The sequence below is a fragment of the Ochlerotatus camptorhynchus genome, unplaced genomic scaffold (assembly GCF_037179485.1).
Source record: "Ochlerotatus camptorhynchus isolate MF236.1 unplaced genomic scaffold, CSIRO-AGI_Acam_v1.1 ptg000274l, whole genome shotgun sequence".
Lineage (NCBI taxonomy): Eukaryota > Metazoa > Arthropoda > Insecta > Diptera > Culicidae > Ochlerotatus > Ochlerotatus camptorhynchus.
This window is the reverse complement of record NW_027040763.1, coordinates 1-26,723: the sequence shown is the minus strand read 5'-3', so window position 1 is coordinate 26,723 and position 26,723 is coordinate 1. Positions and strand designations below refer to the sequence as shown.

General features: G+C 40.3%; 2 protein-coding genes across 3 annotated transcripts in view; both read left to right on the top strand.

Moving 5' to 3' along the window:
- LOC135705701 (coiled-coil domain-containing protein 85C-A-like) overlaps positions 1-19,655 on the top strand; it is a 184,868-nt gene extending 165,213 nt beyond the window's left edge. For both annotated transcript variants that reach the window (XM_065227519.1, XM_065227518.1), the window contains 3 exons: positions 12,137-12,325; positions 12,398-12,664; positions 18,259-19,655. In XM_065227519.1, coding sequence (XP_065083591.1) covers positions 12,137-12,325; positions 12,398-12,664; positions 18,259-18,684 — 882 coding nt within the window. In that variant the 3' untranslated portion in view covers positions 18,685-19,655. The remainder of the gene's footprint in view (positions 1-12,136; positions 12,326-12,397; positions 12,665-18,258) is intronic.
- LOC135705728 (uncharacterized) overlaps positions 1-26,716 on the top strand; it is a 46,412-nt gene extending 19,696 nt beyond the window's left edge. The window contains exon 2 of the mRNA XM_065227569.1: positions 25,854-26,716. The gene's annotated coding sequence lies outside the window, so the exon portion shown is untranslated. The remainder of the gene's footprint in view (positions 1-25,853) is intronic.
- The last annotated feature ends 7 nt before the right edge of the window (positions 26,717-26,723 follow it).

Below are 26,723 nucleotides of genomic sequence, written 5' to 3'. Positions count from 1 at the left end.
GCCTAAGGACTGTTCATGTTTAAGTTATAAACAGACACACACTTTCACTTTACTTTTTTATGTGATTACTTAGCTTAATGCTTTCTTCCGCAAGTTTTAAGCTCTACTTATAAACAGTTGACCCTAGTTGTACTCGAATTCACCTTGTCTATAAGCCTAGTCAGTTTCTTACTAAAGTAGTTCAAATTTTGGGAGGTTTACCAGAACCCGATTTGGAACCGTTAAAGCACTGTGGAGCGAAAATTTCAAATTTTACATCAGTCTAATGCCCTATATTAGCCATGTATCAGCCTTATATTGCAAAAAGGCGAATTAGTGGGCTTGTTGGTTACTTGAGCAGATAGGTCCAAAGTGAAAATGTTATATAATATAGGCATAAGAATGCTACCTTGAAGAACTCCTACTCTAACAGGGAGTCGTTCAGATTTAGAATTTTGATAAACTGCAGTTCTGTCAGTTAAATAAATTTAAACTAATTGTATATAGAGGGGAATTTTTTTTTTTCAATTTAGCAATCGAACCTCCATACCAAACATTGTCGAATGCTTTTTCAATGTCTAGAAGAGCAACCTGCAGATTTGTTTGAAAGAATTAAATTGGTAACTCTTAAGAGTTGATGACTAGTTGAATGGCCATGGTGAAATCCAAACTGTTCATCTGCAGAAATTGAGTTCGTATTGATGTGAAGCATCATTCTATTCAAAATTATCTTTTTAAAAAGTTTGCTTTTTATTTTTAGATTTTTATCCGGCTTCAAAATTAGAACAGCTTTTGCATTTTTCTATGGCATTTTCAGTATGCCAAATGGAAACATCTGTTAAATAGTTTCACAAAGAAAGACAAGGTGCTATCTGGGAGTTTGTTGATGAGGATATAGAAAATTCCATCATTACCCGGAGCTTTCATATTATATAACTTTTTAGTTATAGATCTTACGTCGTCCAAATCAGTCCCCCAGGAATCATAAAAAATATTTTCCCAAGAGAAAATATTCAGATAATCCCGAGCAAGCTGATTCTCTATAGTACTAGATAGACCTAAACTAAAATTATGGGAACTATTGAATTTCTGAGCAAGTTTCTGAGCTTTTTCAGAATTTGTGATCAAAATTTAGCCACCATTGTTAAGCGCTGGTATAGGCTTATGAGGTTTTTTTTTATTTTTTTTTTGTGAGTTTCCAAATGGGTTTGAAACTTGGGTCTAATTTCGAATTATCATAAATATTCAAAGGTTCTCTTCAGGGCAGAGAATCACTTTTCAATTCGTTTTTGCAAATCCCGCCAGATAACTTTTATGGCAGAATCGCGTGTTCTTTGAAACTGCCTCCTACGGACATTTTTCAGGCGGTTCAAGAATTGAAGATCGTCGTTTATTATAATTGAATCGCATTAAACCTCGCATTTTGGTACTTGAGGCAGCCCTTGATTAATCTTTAGTAGTAGTCAGAGATGCAAGAGCATAATTAACATCATCTTTGGTTTGCAAAGGAATATTTGGATCGAAGTTATATTCCATAAATGTTCGATATTGCTCCCAACCAGCTCCATGGTAATTGAAAGTATTGAAATTATTTCTTGGGATATTTCAAAAGCTACTGGAAGGTGATCGGAACCAAAGTCAGCATGGGTAACCAATTGGCTACAAAGTTGACATGAATCAATTAAGACCAAATCAATAGTTGAGGGATTTCTTGCTGAAGAAAAACACGTTGAGCTGTTTGGATAATGAATAGTGTAATAACCTGCAGAACAATCATCAAACTGAATATTACCATAGCAATTGCTTTGGGAATTATTCCAAGAGCGGTGTTTTTCATTAAAATCACCAATAAGGAAGAATTTAGACCTATGACGGGTAAGTTTCTGAAGGTCACTCTTGAGAAAATTCCTTTGCTGGCCTACGCATTGGAATGGCAAATAGGCAGCTATAAACGTAAGTTGTCCAAATTTTGTTTCAACAGAAACTACCAAATCCATTACTGAATTTCAAAGTCATGACGATATTGTTAGCAAATTTAACTCCAGTTTGAATAGCATCAAACATGGAGTTAGTTTTTAGCATATCAGTAATCATGTCGGTTATTGATTTCTGTAATAATTCCATTTTTGGAGCAGTAATGTTTCCTTAGTCAAAAATATCAAAATTTCCGTTAGAATTATGTTGGCTAGAATTTTGATTTCAATTTCTACCAGCTGGAATAGCAGCATAGGTAGCTTCATTTACTTGCTGAACTTGATTAAGAATTTGAAGCAAGGGAGCTATTTGTACCTACGGCGGGTATGAATGTAGAATTTGTTTCTCGCTGAGCGTTCTTAACAGCAGATAAATAAGTACCTGGTCGGGAACGGGGAGCGTTTCCTATCGGTCGCTTAGAACGAGGTTGTAGGATCGCTTTGCGAGGCTTACATGACCAAAAATTGGAATTGTGGTTTTCACCACAATTTGAACATTTAAATTTCTTAGGATCTTCCTTCGCAGGATAGTCGTCCTTAGCATAAGAGGAATCTCCACAATTAATGCATTTAGCTGACATGTAGCAATTTTTTGTCCCATGGCCCCATCCCTGCCACTTATGGCACTGGTTGAGGTTTTGGAAGTTTCCTCCAGCATTCCTGAAGTGTTCCAACTTCACTCGGAGATGGAGCATGAGGCTAGCTTTTTCTAAGGCCTTAAGGTTGTTTAGTTAACTAGACTTGAAGTGAACTAAATAAAAAATCATTGGAGATCCCGTTGCGCAAATCGCCAGGACGGGATTCCATGTTGATTACTTGAAGTGACTCATATTTAATCTGATCAAGGGATTCACCCCTGGGCATTCCTTTCAAGACAACCTTGAACAGATGTTCAATTTTGGAGACGTAAGTGAAAAATGTGAGTTGCTTCTCAGTAAGATACTTGAGAAGACGTTTGAATCCGTCCAAGGTTTCAGTCAATACACGGCATTCACCCCGACGTCCAATTTGTAGTGAAAACTTAACTTTCACGAAATTCAAAAGTTCCATGCGAAGAGCATGGAAATCGGAAGTGATTATGAGAATATAGGGGACATTTTCTTTCTTGGCAAGATGGGAAAGTTTAGTGGAATTTTGCCTGGATGATGGATCATTCTTATCATTCGTGAACATATCAAATTCATAAATATTATCAGAAAGGAGAACAAGAGATTCCCCTTTTCTTTTGCGTTAAGGCGCCATGGCGGTAGTAATATGTTTCTCCAAATCGACTTCCAAGCAGATTACTATAAGAATTCGAAGAATCGAAGAGGATTTTGCAAGTCGATGCCCAAGCAGGATAAACGTCCGGTAGGATCCAAACAAGGATCGAAGGAGAGTCAAACAATGTAAAGCTATGTCCATTTAGAATCCGGAATAATAAAATCATCTGTATCTCGGTAACGGATTGACGTACAAATAAGGTTAATACATCAAAACAAAGGTAATTCACTGTAATTTTAAGAAAAAAATATCAATACAAATCATTTCTCTTCGTTTCTAATGAAAATTTGCACTTTCTTCTTTATTCCTCCCATCAAACGCTGCACACCTCCGGAGTCAACTTCCTTGGCACATTTGTTCCACATTTTGGTCATCTGCTCGGGACGCGTTTCCACTTTTCTTAAGCTTCCGCTTCATTATTGCCCAAAATCTCTCGATGGGCCGGAACTGCGGGCAGTTGGGTGGATTTATGTTTTTATCGATGAAATCTACGTTATTATCGCGGTACCACTGGATGACTTCCCGGCTGTAGTGGCAACTCGCCAAGTCTGGCCAAAACTTCACGGAACCTTAATGGGCTTTAATGAAAGGTAGTACGCGGTTTTTGAGGCATTCTTCCTTGTACAGCTTCGAGTCCATCGTCTTATTCGTCACGAACATTTTGGTCTTTGCTCCGCAGCTGCATATCCCTTGCCAAATCATCAGTTTTTTGGCAAATTTGTCCATAAAAGCAAACTTAAACTTCGCAGGAACATCTCCTCGTGCCATCGCCATGTAGAATTTTTGGCCAGGAAGCTGTCCGAAATCCATTTTGACGTAGGTTTCATCGTCGATGAGCAGGCATCCTTGGTATTTCGTCAAAACCTGCTGGTAAAATTTCCGAGCTCGAGTTTTGGTGACGAAACTTTGCTTCAACTTTCTGTCTGGTTGCTTGCTGGCTCGATAAGAACGATATCCTGCTCGCAAACGAATTCTTCGAACGGTACTGCGAGCAGCAGCGTATTTTTGAGCGATTTCATTATCTAATAGTCCAGGCTTTGCTCTGACGGTTTTTAACACCTTCTGGTTCAGCTTGCGGTCATATAATCCACTACGACGCTTACCTTGAGGCACTCGATCCACGCTCTTTCGCTCCCTGAAACGTTTGAGCACATCATACAGGTTGATTTGGCGATTTTCAACGTTTTTGCGATTTTTATTGCGGACCACGTTGGATTATCAACGTGGGTGTGCAGAATTTTATCTCTCCTCTCGGCTTCCATCTGGAATAATTTTTGACTCACTGCACGAAACACCGTGAAATTTGTACCACAGAAAGTGGGCGCCTAGGTTAACAAACCGCTGTAAAACAATTCTTGTAGCGGTCACTTTCCATGCCGCTGCAACACAATAAGTGATTCTGGATTATAACTGGACAGAACTTTAGACAATTTTCAGGAAATATTGAGCACTGAAAAGTGCTGTTTAAATATGTTGTAGCTTTAGGTAGCAGTAACACTTCCTTCAGCAAAAAGCAAATAGATCCGCACGGCAAGAGAGCACGATACGGACTTTGTTCTTCTAGATTAAAAGTTTCCAGCTGATTGATATCGAAATGCTTGCAGTTTCCTCAACTCATCGATATCAGTCTCAGTAACGTCCCGGCTACTACTTGAACCGGTTACTTGGCCCTTGCCATGTTAATATAAGATTTTAGACAAATTTGCTGGTTTTCTTAATCTGGAATTTTATGAAACACGATTTAAGATAAACCTATCCCATCAACTGATCTCAATGACCAACCTTTAGCACCTTCATCCAATTCAAACTCACGAATCCCAATTGTACGTCATTCCGTACTGCTTAGTACGCAACTTTTTCACCTCATAAAACGTGCATGACTAAACCGTTTCGTATAATACCTGGTTGGTTTTGTTTACGAATGCACCGCCGAAAAGGGACTGACAAAACAAATTCCCTCATATTTTGAAAGCTAAATATTTCTTCCGTGAGCCACACCCTAAAATGCGATACCCGCCCAAACAGAACGGTTCAAACAGGTATACCAACTTAAAAATCGCTTGCAACGGCTAACGCGGAAGCATACTACTGCCCTCCTGGTTGTAAACCAACTGCTCGAAGTTCGACCAAATTCTCTCTTTCCTTCCTCAATTTATTATTGTTATATATAAATTATAATTTGTTAATTGTGCACATTTACAGTAATGGAGCGTAGAACCTGTGCGCGTTGAGGCAGAGTGAGGAAGCTTTCAACAGCCGGCGCCCCCTCCGCTCTCTCGCTCCACCGGCGATTCTAGGGCACTTTGGTTGGGGCAGCTGCTCCCAAGAAGCGAAAAAGGTTGGCCGCTAATGATCCACTTAGAGGTGCGCTTTCGCGGTAGAAAAACTATCCACACAAGAGGCTTACCGTAGTTGTGTTTGGCTTCTCTTACCCTTTTGTTTGGTGGAGAAACAACCTTTGGAGGTAACTGATTGGGCAGAAAAACAGATCTGTTTTTCTTTTAGCTCGTGTTTGGCTGCAATAGAAATTGCCGTACTCAGATCTCGATCAGCGTTATGGTCAATCAAGGGAGCACCTACGGTGGTGTTTCTACACTCACACCCACTGCCACAGGTGTGCGTAGGTTGGTTTCGACCCATTACCTGACATATTCAGGTTGGAATGATGGTAATGTTTTTGCAATCTGTGAATATTTTTGATTGTAAAACTTCGTACCTAAAGCATTAGCCATGATGTGATGATAATACTGCTGTGGGGATGCTTGGCATACACAGTTTTGGTCACGAACTGCTTATTTGCTAATAACTTTGCACACAGTTGACGGAACATAGTTCTTTTTGAAATAGTAGATAGAATAGAGTGTTAGCTTGTTATAGATATGTAAACAAAGTATATGTAAAGATTTTAATGCTAGTAGTAAACTGTATTTGTTTTTGTGTTGTAAAAATGAGGTGAGAAATGCTCACTACACATCACGGAATTTAAGTGTTAAATTGATTAGTGTTGATTCAAATGTTAAGCTTTACCTAATCTTCGCATATCTATAGTTAACTATGAGTCTAATCTATCAATTACTTTAAAGAAAAATAAATTTCAACATCTGAGTGAAAAGTTGTTATCAAATGAGCAGTTGGTGTGTACAACTGTGCATGACAAGCATTAGATGGCCAATTTCATAGCGAATAAATGAGTGGCTATACCACAGACGAACAGACATAATTCATTGATTTTTTATAACTGTAAAACATTGTCGCTAAAAGACTACCGCCATCTATTGAGTAGTTGTGACGGGCAATTCGCTTAAGCGATAGTGTGTAAACGTTTAGAAAAAAAAAACTCATTCTATGAGTGGCCTACGTTTTTGCGAATTTGAGTGAGCGGGATTCAAATATGAGTCAGATTCATTTACCTTATACGCCCTTCGAAAAACTATCAAGCCGAACAATCCATTAGGTCCCAAGTAACATTGATCGCTTCTCTTCATCGACTTTCTCTTTCGTTAATAACTTGGCTACAATATCGTTTCTTGCCGTGTTTGCCGTAATAGATGCTAAATAATAGCTTCTTTTATTGAACTAAGTGTTGAAATTAGCTGGAACTGTCTATACATGGCCGTAGAGATGCAAAGAGAAAATCTACCATCAGAATCTGTCAATGTTACTTAGGAGCTATTACATTGTTCGGCTAGCTATCCCATGACTTCACAGTTCGTTATATGTGTGGTCGTGAGATGACTATTTGGCTTTTATTTCGATTCTAAAAGCTTTGTGGTTTGGATCAACCGGAAAGAAAACACTGTCTCTTTCTTCCTCATCAGTTATCACGCGAGAAGTGAAATTGACGTCAACACAATGTGGTTACGTATTTCAACACAATGTGGAAGCGCAATTTCACATGCCGAACCTTTGTAGATCGAGGTTCATCTTCGATAGGACGAAGTTGCATCCATTTGAGTACAGTAGACCGACATTACATCCACGTACCTGGAAAGTTATCATGTTAAAATGGTGAGATTAACAATTTTCAGTCGTGTCTAATTAATATTCAAATAATAAAAATATCTAAATTTGCATGTTGACAGTAAAATATCGACTGCAGGTCAATTATTACATAAGATACGGTATAAAATGAAAATGAAGGCCCTATATATCTTTTGAGTAGCCCTTAAGTTTTCTACTGATGCTACGTTAGTAGAAAATTTTTATTATTATATTTAGATTTTATTAAAATAATTTGATCACAAAATAAATGCATTTTAAAATTGCACTCGTATACCTCACCGTACAAAATTTTAAAATCATCATCACTTCCATAGTTCTTCTAAATATTCTCCGTGGGGGCCAATTTTGATTTGCCAATACGCCTTTTTAATAGAAACTAAGCGATCGAATCAACCTCTGGTGATGAATAGGAGAACGTTAAAAAGAGTGTTGTGAGCAGAAATTTTTGCCGTGAGACATAGGAAGCGGAGCACTTTTCCACTTTTCCTTATAACTGGATTCATCTGAGATGCTCCAAAATTTGATCTATAGTTGAAAAAAAAATCTGCGTCGTTTTTGCAAGGATCTGGTGCTGGTGGTTCTGGTATTCAGAAATATTTTGTTGAGAAAAATGGAAAATTATAAAAGTACCTTAGAGGTTATGGTCTTCCGGATTTCCTGTGTGTGATTAGTTAAGGTGCAAATCAGTTCAGATCTGTGAAAAGTTGTAAAATAAGACAATTACTGATAAAAATTGACAAGATGTTCAACGAAAAATGCTTTAATTTGCGTTGTGAAAAATCGAAGACAACAAATCAAGAAGACTGGCAACTTTTCCTCCCTTAGCTCAGTCGGTAAAGGCGCAGCTACAAAGCAATACCATGCTGGAGGTGGCTGGGTTCGATTCCCGGTCCGGTCTAGGAATTTTTCGGGATGGACAATTTCTCGACTTCCCTGGGCATAGAGTATGATTGTACGTGCCACACAATTATACTAATGCAGAAATGGTACAGGCATCGAAAGCTCTCAATTCATAACAGTGGAAGTGCATCTAGAACACTAAGTTGAGAGCACGCAATAAGCTAATATGCGACATGCTATAAGCTTGAAGTGCGAAGAAGAAGAAGAAGAAGGCAACTCTTCCATTTTCTCATACGAACGCTATGAGACAGGTACAATCGCGTCATCTGCCGCTCAAAGGTAAATGCTTCGAACGCATTTTATAGCAAAGATTACATCCTCAGAAGAAAGGTTTGTGTACTTGCTCATTTTTATATGCGTTGCTTCCACCTTCACTCAAGCGCAGCGCTACTGTATCTGTCGCTTGGATTCTGGCAACGTTGCCAGTCTTCTTGATTTGTTGTTTTCGGAAAAATCCTTATTCTGAAATCGGTTTGATTTACGTTTCCTCTTGAACCCGCCTGGCGCACTCACATTAGCGGTTCATTAAAAATGCCTATAGGATGACGGCTCTACTCACTGAAATTATTTTCCTGAAGAGGTGATAGTAGCGCAAAGGAGGTAAAACGCCGAGCTTGTGCTATCCATCACTACGCGGCAGCACATTCGTTTGTATTAATTTCTATCATGCGCATCACTCTTGGATACTTCTTTACTTTCTGAGCTCACGGAAGAATGGTAGTAAATATCGATGGAAATATATGGAAATGTGTTGTTTACTTGTTGAAAATGAAATGCATCAATAAATAAAGTAATAAACAGCAAATGTGCAGAAATAAAAAAATATTCATATCTATGTATGTCTTGTCGCAATGCTTTGTTTGCCCCGACCATTCGACTTCATTTCCACTGAAAAAGTGGCATCTGTTGCAATTTCATGTTCTATTGGTTTATTGGTTTGGCTTATATCTTCAAAACTTTTGCTCAGATGCCCATAGGTCTAATGCACCACCAACGTAGAGTGCGCCACGCTGGTTCGAGAGGAAACGTCAACGAAACCGTTTGTTTAAATCAAGATAACTATTTTTCACAACGCAAATTACAGCATTTTTCATTGAACATCTTGCCAATTTCCATCGGTAATTGTCTTGTTTTACTGATCTGAACTGATTTTTATCTTAACTATAGGCGAATTCAATAGAAACTAAGCGATTGTTTCAGCCTCTGGCGGTGAATAGGGGAATCATCAAAAGAGTGATATTTTCAGCGTGAAGCATAGCAAGAGGAAAATATTTTCACCTTCCCTGATAAATTTATCCACCGCAGGTGCTTGAAATCATCATCCACGTGGAATATTTTGTTTTCTATATCGGGTTTGCAGTAATCCGGCTGGTGCTTCCATATATTTTTGATGAGAAACATTAAGATTTATAAAATTGTCCCAGCGGTTATGATCTTCCGGATTCTTAATGTGTGGTTATTTCAGCTGTAAATCAGATCAGATCAATCTCTCAATGGAAATTGGCATTTTGTGCAATAAAATGTACATTATTTTGAGTTTTCAAAATCGCCATTATGATGTTAACAAAGAGATTGGATGACATTTCCTCTCAAAATCGGCTAGTGGACTCTACATTAATGGTACATGAGAAGAACCTATTCACACATAAGAAATCCGGGAGATCATAACCACTATTGACGTAGGACTACGTCTGTGATTTCTATATGGGGGTACATTTTGTGAAAACCGAGAATGGAACATGTAACAAAAGTATGAAAGATTTTGAACGTTAATAGCTCAGCTGCCCCTGGATAGATTTCAATAATTTTATCACCAATCGATCAGATAATATTTTAATCAATAATTTTATCACCAATCGATTTTATCATTTGCTATGATAATTAAAATTATCACCGATTGCCTGCGGAAAACGATTTTTTTAACACAGATATAAAAGTTGAATTACATCCGGTCTCACCAAACGGTGTTTATTCAATCACAGCGTGGTGAGTGGTGGTGTTCTCCAGTACACAGCGAAAGGTTCCCCGCAAGCATCTAGCTATCAAGGCTGGCCTCAACCGCTGATCGGATTCAGTTCCACTCACCGTGTGTGGTGGTTTCCGGTCGTCGGCATCAGCAGTAGCAGTGCTTTCGGCTCGTGGCATTGAATATTTTTCTCCAGTACACAACGAAAGGCGGCCTGCAAGCAGCGAGCTGCAGCCCACTTGAGCATCCATAGAAGGAGGAAGAAGCCGCACCGCTATTGATCGGAATCAGTAGCTCTTCGTCAGTCGCTGTGGGCCATGTATGCCAAGCGCGTCACCCTCATTCCAAACAACATTCATCTCACCAGTCTCATCTTTGATTAACACCCTAATAGCTCAGCATTACTCCACCATCACGACAAAACGGTCTTTTTCAGGACCACCATAAATTTGTAAAAGAGCATTTTTTGAACATTTGTCAAGGTCATTAATCGGATGTCAGTTTCCATTTTAAGATAAAGCTGGAATTAAGGCGTAACAGCTTTTATACACAATGACTTCATTCGATGATGTCTTTAAAGGCAAGCCCACACAAATCAACACCAGTATAAACAGCTAGAACCCCGCTCAAATTCCTATTCCTACACAAAACACAAGCTTTTGCTGCAGGTAACAAATAGGATTTATTAAATAAGACCACGTAGTCCTACGTCAACATTGCGTACAATCCCATAGGGCTGTCCCTTGTAGTTTTTTTCCACTCTTATTTTTCATTTTATTCAACAAAAATAATCCTAAACACCAGCAGGATCCTTTCAAAAACGAAACAGAATTAAATTTTTCAACTGTAGATCAAGTTTTGGAGCATCTCAGATGAATCAATTTATCAGGAAAAGTGGAAAAGTGTTTCGATTCCTATGTCTCACGGCAAAAATTTCTGCGCACAACACTCTTGTTGACGTTTCTATTAAAAAGGCGTATATGGGCAGAAATCAGGAATAAGTCTCCACTGAACACGCCTTTGTTATTTTTCTTTCGCCACGCCGGTCGTGGTGGCAACCCCAGTTGATGTGTTCAGGAAACAAAAAAGCATAAATACTGATTTATCTTGCAACACGTACTATTAATTAGTTCTAGCACTATCATTAATTGTATGAATGCACCCACCTATATCGTATGCGAGGGTAACTACCCGAGCAAAGTCGGTTAACAAAACGAAAGCAAATCGATATTAAAGTTTGCAGTTCCTATCATAATTAAAACTCATTTTGATTTCAATTGTCGCGACAGAAGTCTGATATCATATTAAGATTTCATTATGCAGTCAAGACTTTTTAAATCAAAGCAACTTAACTTGAAGTTCTGCTGTTAATTTCTTGTTTAAAATTTGATTTAATTTCATCTGTCGTCGAACTAACGATTATTGTTTATTTGTTTTGTTTAACACATTTTAGGTCATTCGTGACTAGCCCGAGGTGACATTTGAGCTCAAATCTTTCAGCGTGAGAAGCATGGATGCTAACCATTTACGACAGACCCGTTTTCAGTCAAAAATTATGAATGCAAAATCAGTAATCAAAATGATTTCATTGAAAGCAGAATTAGTTTTCCGTTTGATTCAACAGTGTAAAATTTTGCTCTCATTTTTGCTGTGTTAACCGTTAAGTCAACCAAAATGAGATCAAATGGAGTATTCAAAATAAGTTACATCATAACAGCAAATTCTGATTTCAATTTGATCTCTAACTTTGCTCGGGTACCCGTTCACGACTTCTACACTCAACCCCTTCGGACTGAGAGAGGGAGAGCGACTGGGTAATGTCTTTTCCGTATCTCAAATACCTGTACAACCTTTTCATCCGAGGAAATATGCACGATTTATGCTCCGGAATAAATCGCACCGACCTCAACCAGCCCCCCCTTCACCATGTGTTGCAATATCTGCTTATCGTCTAAACGAGACATTGACTAATTACCCCTTATTCCTCAGCTGACCGTGCGTGCCATGACTAATTTACTAAGAGAAATTTCCTTTTACCCTCTTCATCTTCCAGAACCTCCTCGCCGAGTTGCGAGCGCTGAAAGAGGCTAACCAGCGGCTGAGTGATGACAACCAGGAGCTGCGAGATCTGTGCTGCTTCTTGGACGACGATCGGCAGAAGGGACGGAAGTTGGCGCGCGAATGGCAGAGGTTCGGTCGGTACACTGCCAGCGTGATGCGGCAGGAGGTGTCCGCCTATCAGGTGTGTGGCATATCTTTTTTTTTTGAGTAACGTGAGCTCAATTTTTCAATGCGATCATTTTCGTTCTTTTAGACCAAACTGCGGCAGCTGGACGACAAGCAACAGGAACTGATCCGGGATAATCTGGAACTGAAAGAACTGTGCCTCTATCTGGACGAGGAACGATCGAATACCAATCGACCGGCGGGGGTGTGCGGTAGCTGTGGAGCCGCGCCCGGCAGTACGACGACGAATGCTGTTCCTCTCCGGGACGACGGAGACGGAAGCAGCTCCAGTACGAATGCCGACGAGAATATTCACCAGCTCGGAGGAGGGCAGTTCGGAAGGAATGGATTGACGGTGAGTGGATATCACATTTCTCCTAAAATCACATTTTTTCTAATTTTTCAAAGATAATTCACGTGTAAAAACATTTTTTATACTTCATCATGGCATGAAGTTGGACTCAAAAAACCAAAAAACATCGACTTTTTGGTTTTGCTGAAAATCCATTTTTTTTCATGATGAGATAACAAAAATATTTTTACATGTAAATTTTCCCAGGAATCTATGGAAAAGAACTGATTTTCTTGGATTTTTGATAATTTTCCCCAATATTTTTAGAAAATGCCGGAAAAAAAAATTATTCGGTAAACTTTCCCTTAAAACCTGATTGGAAGATTTCGTGGAAAAATTGTGGTTTTTCCGTACTTTCGGTAATATCAGGCCTAACATTTGATAACGGCACAAAAGCATTTGTAAACAAACTTTCTAAGGCCCTTTACACGCGAACCAAAGTACGCCCACGCAAACCAACAACATCATCGGATAGGGGCAACTATCACCTTTCCGAAAGTGGTATTGGTTTGCGTGGGCGTACTTTGGTTCGCGTGTAAAGGGCCTTAGAAAGTTTGTTTACAAATGCTTTTGTGCCGTTATCAAATGTTAAGCCTGATATGGTTTAAAGTGAGCGAGAATGATAAATAGAGTAAAATATGAGCCATTCCTACTCAAGTGGGTACACCATTTGTGGTGGATGTCATTGATTTGAGCCAAACTTAGCAAAACTTAGCCAACACGCTTATTTTGGCATTCGGAGCAAACGCCTTTTTTGATTTAGCTCTGAAGTGCCTAGATCCCTCTCGGCTACAACCCTGGATTTTCGAGATTAAAAAAAAAAGTCATCTTTCAGAAGAGATTACTCCACAACCAGTCAACCGTCAATTTGAAGGTTTTTCAATGTAGATTATTATAGGTGTACTCACATTTTGTTTTTGTTATAGTAACTACAGTAGAAAGACTGTTAACCGGCAGGTATACAAATGTAAAAAAATTGTCTGATTTCACCATGAGCGGGATTTTTTATTTCTTAATATTTTGGGCTCAAATTTTCACCACACTTTGGAAAACTCTTCTACTAGATGTGTTTCCAAAGACAAATGATAGTTTTTGATATATGTATGAGCAGATGAGTGAGTGGTAGTTTTGAGCTTTTCTGGTGGAACATCGGTGATAGAGGAAATGCTTCACCATACCCGAGCGTCTGTTCACCATGGAGGTGCGGCTCAAAACGGCGTCTGTTCTCCATGTTAGGAGCGGCTGATCACCGTCCTAGTGCCAGCGTGGGACTCTAAACAGAGCTGTGCACGTTGGTCCCCCGGCGAGATAATGGGGGTTGGGGCAGGCCCAACAAGCCGCCCTGGAAAAAAACAAAGTTGCAAATACCGAAGAAAGAAATGCGGATCGGAACAATCGGCACAGACCTACGTGACGAAATAAGGACTACGATTGGAAACTCGGAACATGGAACTGCAAATCGCTCGGCTTCCCGGGTTGCGATAGGTTAATCTATGGCGAACTTCAACCACGCAACTTCGAAGTCGTAGCACTGCAGGAACTTTGCTGGACGGTACAGAAGGTATGGAAAGCGGGCATCGAGCGGCTACTTTCTACCAGAGCTGTGGCACCACCAACGAGCTGGGAACCGGCTTTGTAGTGCTGGGTAAGATGCACCAACGCGTGATTGGTTGGCAGCCGATCAACGCGAGAATGTGCAAGTTGAGGATTAAGGGCCGTTTCTTCAACTACAGTATCATCAACGTGCACTGCCCACACGAAGGGAGACCAGACGACGAGAAAGAAGCGTTCTATGCGCAGCTGGAGCAGGTGTACGCCGGCTGTTCGAAACGGGACGTCAAAATCGTCATCGGCGACATGAACGCTCAAGTAGGACGGGAGACAATGTATAGACCGGAAATCGGCCAAACAGCCTGCATGCCGTATCGAACGACAACGGTCAACGATGCGTGAACTTTGCAGCCTCTCGTGGAATGGTAGTTCGAAGTACCTTTTTCCCCCGCAAGGATATCCACAAAGCCACCTGGAGATCACCTGACCAACACACAGAAAACCAAATCGATCACGTTCTAATCGACGGGAAATTCTTCCCCGACATTATCAACGTCCGCACGTACCGCAGTGCGAACATAGATTCGGACCACTACCTAGTTGCAGTATGCATGCGCTCAAAACTCTCGACGGTTCATAACACCCGTCGAAGTCGAACGCCGCGACCCAACATTGAGCAACTACGGGACGCCGGAGTTGCCCAGGACTACGCGCATCAGCTGGAAGTTGGACTACCCACGGAAGAGCAGCTTGGCGCAGCTTCTCTTGAAGATGGCTTGAGGGAAATCCGTTCCGCCATATGTAGTACTGCTGCAGCGGCACTAGGTACTGCAATTCCAGACCGAAGAAATGACTGGTTTGACGGCGAATGCAAACTGTTAGTAGAGAAGAAGAATGCAGCACGGGCGAGAATGCTGCAACACCGCACGAGATTGAATGTGGAGCGATACAGACAAGCGCGGAACAGACAAAACTCGGTTTTCCGAAGGAAGAAGCGACCGAGATCGCGAGGCAATGTAAGATCTGTACCGCGTAAACGACACACGGAAGTTCTACGAGAAGCTAAATAGTTCGCGCAAAGGCTACGTGCCGCAAGCCGATATGTGCAAGGACTTGGACGGTAACCTTCTCACGAACGAGTGTGAGGTGATTGAGAGGTGGAAGCAGTACTATGACGAGCACCTCAACGGTGAAGCAGCAGAAAACGAAGATGGCACGGCAACAGACCTTGGAGCACGCGCAGAAGACGACAGGCTACCGGCCCCTGATCTTCAAGAAGTTGAGGAGGAGATCGGTCGGCTGAAGAACAACAAAGCAACTGGTGTAGATCAACTACCAAGTGAGCTATTAAAATACGGTGGTGAAGCACTGGCTAGAGCGCTGCACTGGGTAATTGCCAAGATTTGGGAGGAAAAAGGGCGACAAGTTGGATTGCTGCAACTACCGCGCGATCACACTGCTGAGCGCCGCCTACAAGGTACTCTCCAAAATTCTATTCCACCGTCTGTCACCATTTGCAAGAGAGTTCGTGGGGCAATATCAGGCGGGATTCATGGGTGCCCGCACTACCACGGACTAAATTTTCGCGATTCAGCAGGTTCTGCAGAAATGCCGCGAATACAACGTGCCCACACATCATTTGTTCATCGATTTCAAATCCGCATACGACACAATCGATCGAGATCAGCTATTGCAGATTATGCACGAGTACGGATTTCCGGATAAACTGACGCGATTGGTCAAGGTGACGATGGATCGAGTGATGTGCGTTGTTCGAATATCGGGGACACTCTCAAGTCCCTTTGAATCACGAAAGGGGTTACGGCAGGGTAATGGACTTTCGTGTCTGCTATTCAACATTGCGTTAGAAGGTGTGATCAGAAGAGCTGGGATAGACACGAGTGGCACGATCTTCAGGAAGTCCATCCAGCTTCTTGGCTTCGCCGATGACATTGACATTATGGCACGGAACTTTGAGGAAGAGGTTCTAGGGAAGATAATGTTAGCCTCCCACCCCGAGTTCAGATTGACGGTGACGAAATCGAGGTGGTCGATGAGTTCGTGTATTTGGGCTCACTGGTGACCGCTGAAAACGATACCAGCAGAGAAATTCAAAGACGCATTATGGCAGGGAATTGTGCCTACTTTGGACTCCGGAGGACGCTCCGGTCGAATAAAATTCGCCGCCACACGAAGTTGACTGTCTACAAGACGCCGATTAGACCGGTGGTGCTCTACGGCCACGAGACCTGGACTATGCTCGTGAAGCCCTTGGTGTTTTCGAACGGAAGGTTTTTGCGTACCATCTACGGTGGAGTGCAGATGGATGACGGAACGTGGAGGAGGCGAATGAACCACGAATTGCACCAGCTGCTGGGAGAACCATCCATCGTCCACATTGCAAAAATTGGGCGACTACGGTGGGCTGGGTACGTCGTAAGAATGCCGCACGACGACCCAGTGAAAATGGTTCTAGAAAGCGACCCAACAGGAACAAGAAGAAGAGGCAAGGTGGATCGACCAAGTAGAAGGCGACTTGCGGACCCTTCGCAGACTACGAGGTTGGCGAAGTGTGGCCATGGATCGACTAGAGTGGAGACGACTTCTTCGGACAGCAGAGGACAACAAGGCCTTAGTCTGATTGGTAAGGTAAGGTATGGTGGAACATTAATTCCCACTCTTAGGCGAATAAACTCACGCATGAGATTTGAGTTATTGAGCTTTCCCGAACACTGAGTGTCATAAAAGAGCACGTTTCCGTCAATTCGTTTTGGTGTCTTCGGAGCAATTATTGTCTTCCGAAGACACCAAAACGATTAGACGGACAGTCGAACTTTCTTCACATTTATCAATATGTGAAAACGCGCTTATCAGTCCAGTTTGGTGTGAAATGCGCAATCTTTTTCATCACTTTAATATCATCAATATTTATTGTGACCTGTTACCTAAGTATAAATCTAATGATAAGTTATCAGTCTATCTTTGCAATTTCTAGCAAAAATTAATGTGAGCTTAGCATCTTGTCACCGGAATGTGTCGGAGAAAACCGTTAAGCACAACATTCATTACTTTTGAAATCTGCATGGTATATAACTGAATCCTTCAACTCGCAACTCAATCAATGCGTTAAGTATCCGCGGATCACCCTTTTATAGCCATAGATCTTCTTCTTCTTCTTCTTCTTCTTCTTATTCTTCTTCTTCTTCTTCTTCTTCTTCTTCTTCTTCTTCTTAATTCATTTATTTAGCGACGGTCTCTGTTCCGCAATCTAGTGTCAATCACCGACCTGCGTAGGATATCGCACCCATCACCACACACATTGGCCTTACTTCCCTTCCGAAGTAAGACTTGGCCAGAGTTTTGTATGCCTCAGAAAAATCCCACCGACCTCGGTTGGAATTGAACCCAGACCCATTGGGGTAAGAAGCAGTCACACCACCACACCACCAGCAATAGACAGCCAAAACGAGTAAACACATAATGCCGGTGGGGTAGTGGTAAGCGTGATAACCTCTCACCCCAACAGGCCTGGGTTCAATCCCAGTCGGCGCCGCCGGGATTTTCTGAGCCATAAAATCTCTGATCAAATCTGAAGGGAAGTAAAGCAAATGTGCGTCTTCAGCTAAGTTTGTGGAAATGATGATTTCCACAATTTTGTAAAACATTTAAATATCGAAAATCGTCAGTCAAAAAAGTTAGAATTTTCAAGTTGCGTCGCAATGAGCATAATTTATGGACGACTCCTTCAAAATATACGCCTTCTTTCATCTAAGAGCTTCTCCGTAGACACCAAATTGATTAAACTTATTCTTACACACACTTTTTATTTTTTTTTCTGGAAATTCGGCCTTCTGGACCACTGTGCATTGATTTCTTTGATCACTCAAAACCTGTAGGTGGATTGATACACTTAAAAAATAATAATAGAACCTACCTAAAGTTCAATTAATAGCACTGATAAAAATAATTTCAATTGTTTTGCACGTGAAAACTTCTTTAACAATAATTCTAATTCAATTCAATATTCCCCTTATCCACCATTTCAGGAGCTCAACCTGCGCTCCGCGCTGAGTGACCAAACCCTGCAGTACGTCCGGTCACTAGAATCTCGAATACGACAGCTGGAAGAGGAACGATGCGCCATCCTCAAAAACGTCCAACCAATCGGCCCCAGCAACGGAACGGGACCTCCGGTAACGAACAACAAGCCGGTTGCCACTGTTCAACCGCCACCTCCACTGCCACCACCGTCCTCCAATTCAGACCCCATATCCGGCCGACCGGAAGCCGTCGTCCGGGCACTTCAGGTGCTTGAAGTACGCGAACAACTCGAACGGGAACGAATTGGCCCCAACATACCAACCGACCATCAGCTAGACGATGGCGAAAAAGCTCTGGTCCGCGAGATGTGCAATGTGGTGTGGCGAAAGCTGGAGGATGCCCCCAACACAGGAATCGATCAGCACGTCTGATGCTCGCCAGTCCAGTATGGAGCGAGAAGGATTAGCATGACTCGGCGGAATTCCATCCCGCTGGCGCTGGAAGCCCAACGAACAAAAAAAAAACATCAACAACAAGAGCACATGGAGGCTTTTTTTTTGTGTGTGTGGCCGAACCGGGTGACGGACGGCTTTAAGGTTTACTCTTGCACACTTCTTCCTCTTCTACCTACTACGATGATGTACAAATTAATTATAATGATTCTTCAGAAAATAGAAAAAAAGAGCTATTGCCACAGATCGGGCTGGCGGTCGCGCGCCTCTTCTCAAAAGAGTAAACGAGGGCAGACATTATTGAAAAGGATTGTACAGAACACTTCAAACAGAGCACAGGAAAAAGTAGACATAACGCAAAATAATAGAAGTAAAAAACATCTTATCCCCAAAAAAGGAGCGGATCGAAATTTGCGTTTGTATGTGGACTTTAAGGAGGTTTCTGAAACCTCGCGCGAGAAAGGGCAGTTTACTACTACTATACAGGAGAACATAACCTATTCAATTAAAGTTAACAAAGTATTTATCATCGTTTATCGTTATATTTATACCCGGATCCACAGGACGGGGAGAAGTGTAATTAGGGGGAAGAAGCGGGAATTAAGGATGCATAAGGAGAAGATGAAGAAGATGAATAAACTAGTTCTTTTTCAGCGATTATGCTTTTCAAGGCGATTTGTAATTGCTCGGGGTTATTTTTGTGAATGTATAAAATGATGTTTGGGGGGGCCTTATGTAAAGAAACACTAATACCTTGAGAAATCTGTCGAGATTTACTTTTGTAGAAATGTGAGCGGCAAGTAATAACTTGGGTAGGTTTTATAATGCAGCAGCAGGAAGAAAATCGGACAATATTTCAGCGCTATGTATCTGTGTATCCTAGGATTTCTTGTTAGAGGTTGTTTTTATATACATAATTTTTATCATTATTAAAAGGTTGTTATTCTTAATTGATTCTTTTTTTTACTGGAAAGAAAGCGACCGTGATGTCACTGTACATGTTTAGGTAAAATTATTTTTATTCGGGTTCAGTTGCAACGCATCATACACGACTTAATTTCCCTTTAGTCAAATTCGCAAAACAGATTAAAACTTTCTTCGATTTTCCTTAAATCTCTGCGTGACTATGAGGAAAATTGAGAAAAATTTACTCAGTTACGAGTGCATTCCCGTGTATGACAATGAAAGTAACTAAAAATTGAATCGAATTTGACTCAAAATGGCAAAAAGTGGGGTTAATCATTTTTCTCGATTTCAAAGGAAACATTTCTTGAATACGAGGAAAACTGCCCTGTGTGGCATAACAGTCCCAGTAGCATTTTTGACGAAAAAGAGTTACCCATTGGAAAAGAACTCAGCGATGAGTAAATTTGCCTCAAGTTTACCTGTGGAAGTCCTCAAAAATTTGCAGGAAAATGAGGAATATTGACGAAAATTTTACTCAGTGAATCTAATCTTTACTTTTCTCATATTCGGGAATTTTTCCTGGAAAAATACCTGGAAAAACTCAGGAAAATTTACTCAGTGTTGAGTTCCGGCACTTTTTGCGGTTTGAGTAAATTGAACTATAATTTGGGTCGATTTCATTGGCCGTGTACACGAAAAGTTTCTTACTTTGTTCAGAAAATGTCGTGAAAAATACCAAAACTATTTTGTCGCATACATAAGAGCCCATGGAGAGAAAAATCTTCAATAGCATTGTTCTCAGCTTGCTGTTTTAACGACTGAGACAACTATGCTGAAAATCCTAGACTGAGTAAAATTTTAGTCGATTTTCCTCATATTCAAGTAGTACTCGCGCAACACGTGAAAAGGGCCTATCATTGTTGATCAATTTTCTTTTTCGCGAATAACCCTACTGCAAATGAATTTCCCATTGAGTGTGTTGTTTCAGGCGCAAACTAAAGCGAACCCCACACGTATCAATATATTGACACGAAGGGGAATTATTGACAATAATATTATGTGAATTCAGAAATATTGTCAATACCGATGTATTGACGTCAATATTGAATGTATTGACAATACGATTATTGTCAATAAAAGCAATCTTGTAGGGTTCACTTAACATCATCTTCTGTCGAACTGTGCTGCGAGCTTTAGCGAGTAATTCGACAGTGAGCATTCATAAGGGCGAATACGCGATGATCGATTCTCTTCATCGATTTTCTCTTTGCATTGCTACAGCTAAGCGAAATAATTTTCAAGAATTTGTTCAATGCAGAGTAGTAACAGGTTGTATTGGCTATCAAAAGCAACAGCAAACGCACCGAGAAACGTTAAATCTAGCGAGTTATTAACAAAAGAGAAAATCGACGAAGAGAATCGATCATTGCGTATAGGCCCTTATGCATGCTCACTGTCGAATTCGTTTATGTTGCCTTGGTAATCCAAAGAGAAAGTCGATGAAGAGAATCGATCAACGAGGGTAGGCCCTTTTCAAATATTACGGTAAAATTTTTCTCGGAACAGTGAGGAAAATTTTACTCACTAACTGAGTAAGTCCACTTTTTGCATTTTTGAGTCGAACTTGACTCAGTCGCTGCGTTATTCTCATTCGCGTGCAGATATTTGAGGAATTCAGTGCCAACATTTCAAAGGGGCGTAATTGCTTTTGTAAACAATGACTTTAGCCATCAATTTCTCGCGAATGAAATCTTACCTCTTCAAAATAACAATGCTAGCTGGTAGAGGAAACATTCCTCTACCTAATGGTGTCATTATTTTTCATGAGTGAGCTTTTATTCGCGAGAAATCGATGGCTAAAGCCATTGTTTACAAATGCAATTACGCCCCTTTGAAATGTTGGCACTGAATTTTTTGGAAAATAGACTCAGTCTATGAGTGACTGGCGGTTTTGTGAACTGGAGATAAGGAATTCAAATTTGAGTTGAACGCAATGGCCGTGTAATTCACGGGCTGCACTGAAAACAAAACTAGCACCAGAGAGAGATTTACTTTTACTCAATAATGAGTAACTGTTCCTTATTCGTATAGGTAAATTTCTAAAAGCGTACACAGAAAAACAAAACTATTATTATTATTTAGCTTTATTTAGGCTGTGAACCATTTGCCGAGTTAAATTTAACTCGTGGTTAAAAGTGACATTTCGAAAGTTATTTTCTATGTTCGAAAATCCCCGTGCTGTCGATCGACCGGTTTTCGAGCCATGGTCGTCAAAATTTAACTTCTTGTCTGTCAGAAATAACCATGCTCGGATAGCAGGGTTAATGGATAACTTTCCATCTGTCAAATTTTAACCAAAAGTTAAAATAATCCACCAAATGGTTCAGAGCCTTAGGAGGCTTTCAGCCTTAGGCTGGTTCGCCTCCAATAAAACAAAACTACCCACCGCTTGGGTTTTTTAAACTCAAATTTGAGTTATTTGACCTATGCCCGTTTCATTTCCTCTCGCTATTGTTGTCAAAAATAGAACGAAAGATTCGACTCAACCGCCTAGTTCCGTACGAGAAGCCAAAATTGAGTAATATGCGATATACCCAAATTTGAGTTAATTGAACTTAATTTTGGGTAGAAAAAATTGAAAATAACTTAGCGATGGGTAATTTTTTTGCCGTGCTTAAATGCAAACTGCTTTGAGCCGGTTTTTTCCCAAATTTGACTTATCGTACGGAACATGGGAGATGAGTGAAAAGAACTTAATTTTGGGTTGTTTTGAATTTCTGTGTAGGTAGTTCAGAGCATGAGTACCTTCACGGCGAATGATAACGTTCCAAATTTGAGTTTAGTTTACTCATAATCGCCAAAAGTGCAGGAACTCAGCGATTTGCGTCATGTGGAAAACCTAAAAAATCTGCCGGAAAATAAGAAAAATTGACGAAAATTTTACTCATTCTAGGATTAGTACACTCAAAAATATTACAAAACGGATATAGATTAAATTTTATGCATTTTATGGTTTTTCCAAATGTATACATTGGTTCGATTAAAATTTTCGTCAAAACTATACTAAGTTCGAATAACGAAGTGGAATTTGATCAGTGTTTACTAAAATGACAGGAAAAAGACCATCTGGATTCCCTTCGGAGCTTCGTGCTGGTGAAGAGCTTTGTCCCGGCGGATTTCTACTGCGACTGTGATCTGCTGGCAGCATCGAAATTCTAAGTATTTTTTTTATATAATATTCAAAAAAATAAACTAATTTAAAAAGCTTAATGAGACAATTTTTATTTTTATTTAAAAACAATAATATTTTCCATAAATAAAATAAAGAAGCGAAAAATACGTTCTCTCGAATAAACCGCATCTATGCATTGAAAGTATTTTTCGATTTTATACTATGGCACGCACGGCACGCATAAACCATTTTTATACTAAGTTTGCATTCTCTCCCTTTATACCGACCTTTGCGTCGGTACGGAGAGTTGCGATTTAGCGTAACTTTTATACTATTTAGATTTCAATATTTTTTTAGTGTACCAATAGAATCGGTGAATCCAATCTTTACTCTTCTCACATTCGGGAATTTGTTCCTGGACAAACTTGGAAAAACATTTGGCAACATTTCGTCATTAGTACATTTTCAAAAGGCGTTATAGCGTGAGGTTCTTGAATTCATGTTGAAATACCAACGGCTCAAATTTGAGTTGCACACAGCTAACCAGAACAACTCAGCGACAGAATTTAATTGACAATTTACCTCATATTGGAGCAGATTTTTAAGGAAAATCGTGGAAAATTTACTCAGTCTTTGAGTAACCTACGTTTTTGAGGTTCTTCACGGCCAACAAGAACGACTCAGCGACTGAATTCAATTAACTCAGAGCATTTTCTTTCCATACGAAATTTACTTATATTTGGGAAAACCTTCAGTTAATCATTAGCTATGAATTCCTCTAGGTACACGGTAAGAAAAAAGTACCCAAAAGTAAGTTCTTTTGTCTCATATCGGCACTATAGTGCAGTAACCCAAAAGTAAAGCGGGTCAAAGTAGTTTTCATTTACTTGTGTGCAATTCGTATGGAATTTCCCACTAGCTTTCAACTCAAAAGTAAGTTAGTTGTACCCAAAAGTAGGTAAATAAGATTATACCCAACGCTGGGTTCCCACACTTTACTGCCCCTGTAGGGTGGTTTTGCTCCTCCGTTTTTGACAACATTAGAAGGAGAAAAGGAGACAAACTAGTCAAAAGTAGGTAAAGTGAACACTTTGGGTACTTTTTTCTTACCGTGTGCTTACCGCATAAATACGAACACCAGTATTACCAGAACCCTTTGCTAATTTATCTCCAATTTATATCTAGAAACATTTCATCTAAGACTCAAACACAGATCGAATGTTTAGTACGGTACACGGTAAATGAAACTAACTCACATTTGAGTCCCATTCAATCAAATTCGCAAAAACGTATAGCAAGCTGAACAATGCATTAGGTTCTAAGTAACATTGCCAGATTCTTTTCGTCAACATTCTCTTTGCATCCTCACGGCCATGTTAAGACATTCTCACCTAATTTCAGCACACAGATCGATAAAACAAGCTATTATCTAGCATTTTATACGACAAACATGACAGGAAATGGTTAACACACCAAATTTTGTTATTAAGTTCCAGCAAAACGAATTGCTGCATCACTTCCAGCAAAATCAAGTTTTGCTGGAAAATCAGTAATCTGATGAATATTGCTGGTTTTCAGCGATAAAAAATTGGTGTGAATTCAGTACCCAAGTTAGATTAACGCAAGTGAAAGTCAATGAAGAGAATCTATCAATGTTACTTGGGACCTAATGCATTGTGCAGCTTGCTACAGGGTTACTTTAACTCAATTGGGTTACTTTAAAAAATTGTTTTGCAGAATTATGAAATCATTTGATGTCATAATGATAATTCTCACTTGTAAGTTACAAGAAAAGGTCGTTAGGTATGTGTTTGACACATAAAATCTGTCAATATTGCTTTCAGTGCGTCACAATCTGCGATTTTACGATTCGTGAGCGCTGAAACCAAAATTGACAGGTTTTATGAGTCAAACACATATTTTACACCCTCTTCATGTTGATTACAAGCAGGGTTGCTTCCACTCACTTGCTATAAAAAAATATTATTCGGAATTATGCAATCATTAGATGCAATAATGCTATTTTGTACTTGTGAGTAACCAGAAGAGGTAGTAAAGTATATGTTTGGCTCATAAAACCTGTCAATTTCGCTTTGAGAACGTCACAATTAGTTATCTTATGATTCGTGAGTGTTCACTCAGAGTGAGCGCTCACGATTCGTAAAATCGCTGATTGTCACGCACTGAAAGCAATTTTGACTGATTTTATGTGTCAAACATATACTTCATGACCTCTTATTGTAACTTACAAGTAATAATTAGTATTATACTAGGGGAAAAGTTGGCTTCGGCAATACCTTAACCTATTATCGTCAGGGGGGTAAACAAAGTCCTAGAGCACTCAAATTTGGCCAATAGTTGCTCTGAAACACAATGTATCCACATGCCAAAATTGAGCTCTCAAGGACGATAATAGGTTAAGGTATTGCCGAAGAGAACTTTTCCCCTATATCATGATTTCATAGTTCCGAAAAACATTTTTTTATAGCAAGTGAGTGGAAGTAACCCTGATTACAAGTACAACATACCATTATATTATCTAATGATTTCATTATTCCGAAAAACAATGCTTTATAGAGTTGGTTGGAAATGCTAACATGAAGCTTTAGTGTGATGATTTATTAGCTAGAGAATGATCTTTAGAAGAATGTAGGTGGATAGTTCCGTTAGAGTACGGCAGTATGAAAATTGAATAGAAGTTGAAAATGAGCGAAGGGCCATTAAAGCGACAGTTTTCAAGATGACGCACATTTTTGCCTAGCCCGTACGATGTACGCGGGGACTTGAAGTATGTCTCCAAGTCCACAGGCAAAAATGTGCGTCACTCTTGTTGCTCATAAACTGACTGCGGCTGTGGAATAGTTCTAGCGACGTTTTCATCACTACCTAAAGCCCCACGTCGCGAGAGCATTTCCAGTCGATGGTGTGTTATAATGCAGTTCTTCTTTACCCAACTATTGTGTTGCTCCTCTCGTCATGACCAACGTGATCATCTCAGAGAGAAAGCAGTAGGGTGGTTGTTGCGTGCTGTACCATCATCAGCATTGTTGACGGCTACTCCCGCCTTGAGTTGTTACATTCAAAGTGTTTTTTATGTTACTTCATACGCGAAGTTAACGATTTTCAGAGTTGGTTGGAAATGCTAACATGAAGCTTTAGTGTGATGATTTATTAGCTAGAGAATGATCTTTAGAAGAATGTAGGTGGATAGTTCCGTTAGAGTACGGCAGTATGAAAATTGAATAGAAGTTGAAAATGAGCGAAGGGCCATTAAAGCGACAGTTTTCAAGATGACGCACATTTTTGCCTAGCCCGTACGATGTACGCGGGGACTTGAAGTATGTCTCCAAGTCCACAGGCAAAAATGTGCGTCACTCTTGTTGCTCATAAACTGACTGCGGCTGTGGAATAGTTCTAGCGACGTTTTCATCACTACCTAAAGCCCCACGTCGCGAGAGCATTTCCAGTCGATGGTGTGTTATAATGCAGTTCTTCTTTACCCAACTATTGTGTTGCTCCTCTCGTCATGACCAACGTGATCATCTCAGAGAGAAAGCAGTAGGGTGGTTGTTGCGTGCTGTACCATCATCAGCATTGTTGACGGCTACTCCCGCCTTGAGTTGTTACATTCAAAGTGTTTTTTATGTTACTTCATACGCGAAGTTAACGATTTTCAGAGTTGGTTGGAAATGCTAACATGAAGCTTTAGTGTGATGATTTATTAGCTAGAGAATGATCTTTAGAAGAATGTAGGTGGATAGTTCCGTTAGAGTACGGCAGTATGAAAATTGAATAGAAGTTGAAAATGAGCGAAGGGCCATTAAAGCGACAGTTTTCAAGATGACGCACATTTTTGCCTAGCCCGTACGATGTACGCGGGGACTTGAAGTATGTCTCCAAGTCCACAGGCAAAAATGTGCGTCACTCTTGTTGCTCATAA